General features: G+C 42.4%; 1 protein-coding gene across 1 annotated transcript in view; it reads right to left on the reverse strand.

Moving 5' to 3' along the window:
* stab2 (stabilin 2) overlaps positions 1-10000 on the reverse strand; it is a 59143-nt gene that overhangs the window by 24987 nt on the left and 24156 nt on the right. The window contains exons 27-34 of the mRNA XM_063211512.1: positions 6252-6344; positions 6113-6160; positions 5657-5793; positions 5129-5273; positions 1816-1893; positions 1477-1566; positions 950-1057; positions 703-834 (exon numbers count right to left, since the gene is read on the reverse strand). Of these exons, the coding sequence (XP_063067582.1) occupies positions 703-834; positions 950-1057; positions 1477-1566; positions 1816-1893; positions 5129-5273; positions 5657-5793; positions 6113-6160; positions 6252-6344 (831 nt within the window). The remainder of the gene's footprint in view (positions 1-702; positions 835-949; positions 1058-1476; positions 1567-1815; positions 1894-5128; positions 5274-5656; positions 5794-6112; positions 6161-6251; positions 6345-10000) is intronic.

The following is a 10000-nucleotide window of genomic DNA, read 5'->3' on the forward strand; positions in this document are numbered from 1 at the left end:
TCGAAGTTAATCACATTTTAATCGCATATAAATACTGTATCTGACTTGAGAACTGTGAGAATTCATTTTTAATCACATGGATGATAGGCTACATAAGCTTAATCAACAAAACATTGTATATTTTGTCAATGTGGTAATTAACCAAGATCAACAGACCAGTCCATTTTTGTAGGTAAATGTATAGGTAGATCTTCTGTTAACTATAACATTGAGGCTTTTTTGTAAAACACAACGCTTTCAAGTACATTCCGAACATTGTAAACATTAACTATTAGAAAACATTAGAAAACAATCATGACAATATTGTAATGTCTGATGCCTATTTGTTGTTGCAATGTCATTGCGAAGTTGTTTTAATGTATTGTAATTGTATTGTATTGTAATGTGTGTTCATGTTATGTATTGATTGCTGTGTTTTAATGGTGTTTTAATGTATTGTAATTGTATTGTATTGCAATGTTTCTTCGTGTTGTATATTGGTTTATGTTGATGTGAGGGTGTTTCGGTGTTCTTACAGTGTCTCCTCTCCTGAAGGTGGCTAGCTGGTAGCTGAAGCCCAGCATGGCAATATTGTAATGTCTGATGTTGTAATGTTATTGCAAGGTTGATTTTAGGTATTGTATTCTAACGTAAGTTGTTGTTGAATATTGGTTGAGGTGAGGGTATTTCATGGTTGTTTTAATGGTGTTTCAGTGTTCTTACAGTGTCTCCTCTCCTGAAGGTGGCTAGCTGGTAGCTGAAGCCCAGCATGGTGTCCTTGTAGAGTCCGTCCAACAGATCTGCCTCCGCCAGCTTCTCACTCGGCACGATGTGGTACCTGGTCACGTTAGAGGCCTACAGACACACATGCACACACGCACGCACGCACGCACACAGAATGCATCAAAGGAGTATGCATGTGCGTGTGCATGTGTGTGTGTGTGTGTAAGTGCGTGTGTGCGTGTGTTACCAGTGTGTTCTGTCCTGACTGGGCCAGGGCAGCGGTGATGGCAGCGTTGGTAGGGGCAAACACTGTGATGACGGAATATAACGCCATCTTGCTCGTCAGGTTATTTTTCTGAGAAAAACAGAAAAGCAATAAACATTATTATTATTATTATTATTATTATTATTATTATCATTATTATTATTACTATTATTAGTTGTAGTAGTAGTAATAGTAGTAGTCGTAGTAGTAGTAGTGTTGTAATATATAATGTAATGTATTCTACAGTGCTGTAAAGTACAATACATTACACACTATCAGAATGTCTTTGAAGACAGAGTAATGTGATGTGATGTAAAATTAAGTGCATACTACGCTGAAGCAATACATTGATGCAATATAATGGAATGCTGTTTAATGTAATGTAATATAACGTGAATTACATAGTTAAATAGCAAGCTCTCTCTGAATAAAGACAGAGGAAGAGTAATATTAAAATTTAATGATGTCCATTACACGTTTGTAATAGAATGTGATATAGAACGACTTACTATTAGGCTCTCTCTGAAGAGAGAGAGTTCTGGCATGTGACTCAGCACCTCCAGAAGGCCCATACTCATGCTCTGGTCCGGACACAGCACCTGTAAACACATACACACACACGTGCGCACGCACAGGTATGCACACACAAACACACGCACGCACGCACGAACGCACGCACGCAGACACACACACACACACACACACACACACACACACACACACACACACTCACTATATGCTCACTATACTGTAGTATTACCATGCTCATACTCTAGTCTGAATACAGCACATATTAAATGGTATCAGCTGTAAGTGGATCTCTCACATACACACACAAAGGTTCTTACCTTGTCCACTATGTGGATGATGCCATTGGTTGCAGGCATGTCAGGTGAGATGATCACAGCTCCCCCTATTGAGACAGTCTGCCATAGCAAGAAGGTAGATAGCAGAATGGTGCATGAACAGCTAATCTTTTTTGTAACCCTGTGTAATAACGTTAATCAAAGGTGTCTATATGAGGATACTGTCACATACATATAAGTCTTCAAAACTATTTTAATTGTGCATTGTTTAAAGGTGCACCGTGTAATATTTTTAGTAGTCCATTTCCAGAATCCATGCTGCTCATTCACAAATTCACAAATTCTAAGTATTCAATATGACTGAGAAAATTGTGCTTTTCATACATGAAAAGGGGGATCTTCTCCATGGTCTGCCTTTTTTAATTTCCATAAATAGACATTTTTAGCTGCAAAACTTACTGTGCTTTGGTCATACTAGTAAATATTGGTTTATTATTCAGAAAATATTCATGAAAAGACCAAATTTGGCAATAGGCAGCACAGTTTCAATGAGCTGCATAGTTGCAATACCTTCTCTGGTCACCCTCCGTCACCATCTTATACGGTATTTCATTCCTAGCATTATATAATACAGATAACTGAAAAAAAAAAGATTTTTCCAATCATGCTGTATATATTGAAATGTTGATTAATTGGGATTCGTAATGATTAGCTCTATGATGAATAACAATTAAGTTTAGTTCGACAAACTAAATATTAGCACACTAGCACTGTATTTAAATAGTATCACAAATCACTGTGCACTGCACTGCAGGACCACAGTCTAGGGTAACCAAAACCCTAATTCCAATCTACAGTAACCATAACGCTACTCCTAACTATAGTTACTATAACCCTTCAGGCATGGGCGGCGCTATTAAGAGGCTAGGGGAAGCTTAGCTTCCCCAAAGTTGTCATAAGAAATAAAAAAAATGAAAATTTAAAATCATGGTTTTTTTAATATCCAGCGATGGAGTGTCGCAGGCACACACAAGGAAACAGAACGAGCCGAGCTTTCCTGCTGAAGTGCCTATCCACCTTGTTAGTAGATCTAGCCTCGTTGCGGCGATGTCATGCTGCGGTCAACCAATCAGGTGTCAGTTCTACTGACTTCAACCGAGCCAGGAGGTGAGGCGGGCTCGTGGCTTATGATATGAAATCTGGAATGTTTAATATCTTGATAAAGCAATGACCTCTCGAATAAATTGGGATTCCACTGCATTTCATTTATAGATCATTCGGTTTTTTTCCACCAGCCATAGGTCACAATGTTGGCATTTTCCTCTTTAGCATTCGTTATTCAACCACACTACATCTATCAAATGGCCTATTTGGCGAATCTAAATGGATATTTTGCCTCTATCTTCAAGTAACAGGAATTAACAGGACAGAATAAGGTAGGACATCTGTTTTTCCCCCTGATGTGCTCGCCGAAGCGCTAAGTTTACTATTTGGTGGCAATGTTGTTTTCAATGTTGTTATCCATGTAGTTGTCTACTTGTCTTCCGTCTAACTAGCCATCAAAGCAAAACACCTGTGCTATCCTGTCACCAAGCGAACACCACTTTCAGAAATGCACATCTTTCCCGAATTCATGGTGGCCTGCCAGGGTGGTTTAGTTACCATAATGTGATGTGTGTACCGGTATATTCGCTTGTGTTTGTTGGGCATCTGCGTGTGACTGAAGTGGACAGTACAGTGCGAGGCAGCGAGAACAGTGTCTGGCTGCGCAAGCTACTTATTTGTAGAACCTAGTAAGCTAACATTTAGCTCCACTAGACAAGCTACATCCAGTAGAAATATTAAGCTAGTTTACCATCTGGCAAATGTGGCGAACTACATTACCAGCTACTTCAACTAGAAATTCAAAATTACAGCATATTTGTATTATTTGGGCTGCAAAACTGACATCCGAAGACAGCCTGTTGGATATGAGAGCCCCATATGATATGTTTGGGCATGGTATGGTCAATCAGCTGGTTTATTTGCTCTCCTGTCTTCCCCCCGTGTGTGCGCATTTTGCCTCGTCATTAGTTTTGAGAGTTTGATTGCGAGTTTTGATACCGGTCTGAGGTAGAGTGACCTAGCGCATGAAAATGTCAATAGAAGCAAAGGTGTGGACAGTCGGGTGTATGATTTGATTGCTCGAGACATTTTTGGGAGATAATAGTCCATGGTCTGGCAAATAGCCGTCTTCCTCTCCTGCCTCCAGTGTGTGTGTGTGTGTGTGTGTGTGTGTGTGTGTGTGTGTGCCTGTCGCGTTTGAGAGTTCCATTGGCGCACGAGCATGAAGACCCATAGGCCTAGTTGCGCATGGAAATGTTCCGTTTTATTTGTTCATCATTTTGTTTCAACATCATATAATGTCATGTAGATAATATATCAAAAGTCGCCGTTAGGGCCTCGCGTGGCGACTGATACAGTGCCCCCAGACCCTCCTACCACCACAGTTTCTCCGATGACGTTTGCACCCCCCCCCCCCTTTTTTTTTAAGCTTCCCCAAGAGTCTTGTTGTAGCGCCGCCTATGCCTTCAGCTACGTATGTATATACCAAGGCCGACCTTCGCTAATCGAATTTCAGCGTTTTAAATCAAGCTAATATTATGGTAATGAGCTATGATGTGGTTCCGCGAAAACCAATTGGAATCATTTCATTCAGTTCATACACCGTATTCCACATTATTACGATAATGAAATTTTTTGCCGTTTTCCCAAATAATCAAAAGAAATGACAGTCGTCATAATTTTCAAGTCATCAGCCATTAGAGTAAAATTAAACATTTTTTGAATTAACCTTCCGATTATAACGGTATTTTTAAAAATAATAAAAAACTTAAAATGCCCAAAATGCTCTGTTCCAAATTATTACGCAAAACAGTGTTGCAATCCAAATTTCTTTCTTTTTTTCCCATTTACATCAAAACAGTTGGCATTTGGTACCTTCTAAATTACATTTCAATGTTCAAAACTTGGTTATAAGCTGTAACTGGAATGCTGCATTTAACATTGAAGTCAATGGCAGGGCATTTATGTCTGATGATATGTCTTGCCTTGCCTTTAGCGACCTCAGCTACCTGGGTTGCATAGGTCGTCTCTGGTCTACACGCAGCATTATCCCGAAGTAAAGTAACCATAACTCCAATTCTATCAGAGAGAGATGGGGAGACAGATTGGGAAACAACCTCAAGCCGGAATCCAACCCTGTTCCCCGGGAATATAGTATTTTACTTGCCTGATTATCATAGACTGGCAATCGTGATTCGATTTGAAACAGGTGTTGCGTCACTAGGAGGGAGCAGACTAGCTAGTATTTTACCTCAGTCAGATGAGTGATGGCGCCCCCCTGGGGCAGCAGCACATTGGTGGAGACAACAGGAAGTGGGCGTTTGATGAGGGGGGAGAGCTGAACTCCAGACACCTGAAGGCTGCTGAGGTTGTAGAGACCCTGAACCAAGTGGGCCCTGCCAAGACACACACACATACACGCGCGCACGTATGTACACGAATGCACACACACACACACACATACACACACACATTCAAACACACACACACACACACACACACACACACACACACACACACACACACACACACACACACACACACACACACACACACACACACACACACACACACACACACACACACACGTGTGCACACACATACACGCATACACATACACATACACACACCATTAGTAAACTACAAAGGCCATTGGAAAGGAAATGACCATGCCTGTTCAATCACGTCACAGGAGTATGCAAGGAGGACTACTGGCTTTACAATTGTCAGTGTGTGCGTGTGTGTGTGGGTGCGTGCGCGTGTGTGGGTCTGTGTTTACCTGACGAGACTGGGCAGGTTGTCGCTGTTCAACCAGAAGACTTTTTCCTCTTTGGTCATCTTCTGAACGGCCTCCGCACTGGGCACCAGCATGGTCACATTGGACACCTCCGACAAGAACTGGTCCAACTTGGCATCCTGAAGGGCACACACACACAGACACACACACAGACACACACACAGACACACACACACAGACACACACACACACACACACACACACACACACACACACACACACACACACACACACACACACACACACACACACACACACACACACACACACACACACACAGCAAATCAGCACTGATGTGCTGAGAGCAGGATGTTGCCTTTAGCCAATCAGAGTTGAAGTGCTGAGAACAGGATGTTGCCTTTAGCCAATCAGATCTGAAGTGCGGAGAGCAGCCAACTGTATTTGACAAATCAGAGGCTACCATGGCATTGAACTCACCTGCACCCATTTGTAGAATTCACTCATGGCAGATTCAACAGACACCACCTGCACAAAGACATGCAAAAAATAATATTAACACACACGCGCGCGCACACACACGTACACGCACACACACACATACACACACAGCCCTCACCTGGTACAAAGATCCGTAGCACTGTTTTCCATCACCCGAATACCCGTCCTCACACACGCACTTCCACTTGGACCTCTTGTACACACAGTTAGCCTGCAGCAGACAATTAGCCAACATGAGCCTACATACAGCTACCAATGACTATATGACATTAGCCTCATAACGCTGTTCCACCAGTTGAAGACTGTAATAGTTGTTGAAAAGCTTTTCCTACAATAACACTACACTAGTATGACATTACACGGTGCCCTTAGTAATGCATTACAACTTGGTCCTTGGTAACAGCCAACAGGGGGGCCATGTCTTAACAGGCTACAATGTTTGTCTATCAAGGCTCTATTATATTTAGATTTGAAGTATTTTCAAATGTCCGTGGCCCACTGATGGTCCATAGTATGGCTGGTGGTCCATGAGTTGCTACACAGTTTAACTACAACAAATACTGAACATACGCAAACATAGTGGGCTGCGGACTACTGCTCATTCTGAATGGTGGTCCCTGTTAGCCTGGTGAACCAGCGCCACCCGCTGGACGGCAAAATGTTTTGTCTACGGGTGGGTCTGGCCTCGCATAATGATTCAATGAAGCCAGAATGCCATGAATCTGGCAAACCAATTACAACGCAAAGATGTGTTTTGAATCAATGCGGGCAGGGTTTTGAGGGAAGGTTGTTCTCATCAACAATCTTCGGATGTATTATGCATCGAGGCCAGACTAAATTAGACATCCACATTTAGTCTGGTTTATCAGGCTAGGTCCCTGTGCCAGAACTGGTTGAAAACCCCTGGCTCTATTCTATGCAGATTCGAAGCATTTACAAATGTCGATTTCCAACTGCCAATTTTGCAATCGATCAATCAATCAATCAATTAATCAATCAATCAAAAAATCAATCAGTCAACCAATCAATCCAAACAGATTTCCTGATTGTGTTTGCCGATCGAATAACATTGAATAGTTTAACAGGCTATTCATCCTTATTCTATGATCATAGACTGTATGTGACAATCTATCGCCAAACAAAATTGTGGTTGGAAGTGCATCAGATGCTTCCTAAAAGGCTATTATTATTGTCCTATTTGAGACAATATGAGTGTGAGAAATTACATTGCAACGGCATGGGAACTGAATGTTACCAATACATGGGTCATGGCTGGCGTAATTATGAAGCTGTTGAGGGTGAGGAGAATCATGACAAATCTCAGTATGAAACTATTTGGGATCTATTTGGATTTTCCTTCTAAGTGTAATGAGTTTAGATTATGAAAAAAACCTAACTTTCTCAGGTAAGACAGAACTTGCTATGTTTTTAGAACCAATGGCAATATGTTTCCTAATGTCACTGACACATGTTAATGAGCTAACAACTTGAGCCAGCCAGGCTACTCCACTACAGTCCACTTGTTTCCCCTGCCCTTCAGCCAATGTCCATTGGCCAGCAAAACACTTTGATGTCGGGTGACAGCCCTCTCAGGCTGGCATGACACAACACAGTCTAATAATCTTGTAGGTACAATTCCTGCCACTTCTCTACGCAGAGAAACTCATGACAAAGTTATGAGAATCATGTGACTCAAACTGATGATGATTGAGACGAAGGTCATCAATAACCATTAGTAAAAGAGTTACTTCCCCTCTGACCACCAAATGGCTGGCCCAGGGTCCCTGCCATGTTGTTCTCAGTCCTCCTCCTTTAGGAGGCGCTGTGACTAAAGCCCCATTCACCATCACCTGGTTATCAGTGACCTTTGATAACCCATTGTCTTGCCCCAAGACCCTCACTCTAGTTTTGGCTGCTGGTCGGGCGAGACGCATAGAGTAACTTGCGCAACATTTTGGACAAAGTATTGTTTGATATCTGGCCGAATAACAAACATAGACTGCTGAGTTCATCTTACACACACTTTGCAAAGAATTCCTCACTTCAAGTCTAAGATCCTGCCTGGTCATATCTTCAGACTTTCATCCGGACACTGTGAACTAAAGGCGAGTTCACTGCGAGAAAATATCCACGCACGCCTCCGTGGAACAAACTTCTTGCATTTGGGATTCAACCGAAGAATCTCGAAGCCGCAACAACAAAGACTTTTGCAAACCCAAACTTCCGAGCGGACGCACCGAGCCCCTTTGAAACTTTGGACTGCATTCCCATTTCCAGACGGACGTACCGAGCCTTTGGAACTGGATCTTCCTCTTCATCTCACACAGTAGGCACTGGGCATAGCTTATGTACTGAGATAGATGTGTTTTTGAACTATGACTTGAGTTATTTTTCATGTGCACATGTTTATTTGCATTTCTCCTGCTTCTCTGTCTATCCTTCTTCTTAGCTTAGGTTCCCCTCTGCTAACCCATTCTGTATTACTGGCTACTAAGCCTAGCGACCCCGCTTGTGTCGTTTGCACGGAATAGTTCAAGTATTGATTTAACCATCAATGTTTGGAACTCTCCGAGGACCGTCATAGCGCGGCCGTTTCGCTGACTAGTCCAGAAATACACGCGCTGCGCCTTTTGTTGTAACGGGCTATAAAGCCCTAGGTTAGCAACGCAACGCTAACCATTTGTTTACACAGACACGCATAGCCACTAGAGTTCCATCTCTCTTTCCCTTCTCTCTGTATATATCTCTCTCTCTCTCGTTCTTTCACTCTCCCTTTCGAAATACTTGATTCTCAGAACCCTCCGAGCATTTCGGTACTCTTTTATACACTGTGAGTGCATAATCTGTAGTAAACCATTCTCTGAATAGCCAACTCTGCTCGGAGCGCTCTGCAAGTTAGCCATTAGCCAAGTTGGGCTTGCAGCGCCTACACAAGCACGCTGAAACCCCACTTCCTGTAGTTTTACAACTCCCAATGGCTGCGTAGACGGCAACGTCTCCCACTTGCTATTTCTTTTATTTCGTTTTCTTTCTCTCCCTGTTCTACTCGGACTTGTTATCGTTAATTCCAGAACCATTTGATACATTCGCGCGTCCACTACGGGACTTGAAGCGCCTGAAACCACACGGTTTACTTGTTACATAGCTGCTAGCTATCCCTATTGTTCACGGTTCTGATGCTAACGTTAACCTAGCCGAGAGGACGCCATTGTTGCCCAGCAACAGACATACACATAGTAATCAGCGCGAGTTCCTCCCACTGACTACTACTCTCTCATCCCCTTTCATTTCTCTCTCTATTCCACTCGGAATTGTGTGCATTTATTACAGAAACCCAGACATTGTTGTGGACCCTTTGGGCCCTGCCTAGTCGACATTAGGCCTTTGCTAAGCAGCTACTTATCAGTAGCCTTTCCATTGTCTATGCTTTCTGTAGCTAATGCTAGCTTAGCCAACCACACACACACGTGGTAGCCTATAGCAACCAGACCTCTGCTACACACACACACACACACACACACACACACACACACACACACACACACACACACACACACACACACACACACACACACACACACACACACACACACACAGGCTGAAAGCCTGTTCCCCTCTTCTTTCTTTCCCCTCTTTTATTTCTTTCTTGTTTTATATTATTGTGCCTTATTTTTGTTATTATTCCATTTAACCGACTTTGAATGTAATGCATTTTATTAGATTACCTAGTAGTTAATAAAAGTAAATCATTTGATTGCATTTTGTTGTCCTTGTTACTTTGTACACCCAACCAACCTATTATTAGAACTTTGCCTTCAGATCAACCTTTGTGCTTGTGTAACCCAGCTGATCACAGAGAATAGGTCT

Source organism: Engraulis encrasicolus, chromosome 12, assembly GCF_034702125.1.
Source record: "Engraulis encrasicolus isolate BLACKSEA-1 chromosome 12, IST_EnEncr_1.0, whole genome shotgun sequence".
In the NCBI taxonomy this organism is placed as follows: domain Eukaryota; kingdom Metazoa; phylum Chordata; class Actinopteri; order Clupeiformes; family Engraulidae; genus Engraulis; species Engraulis encrasicolus.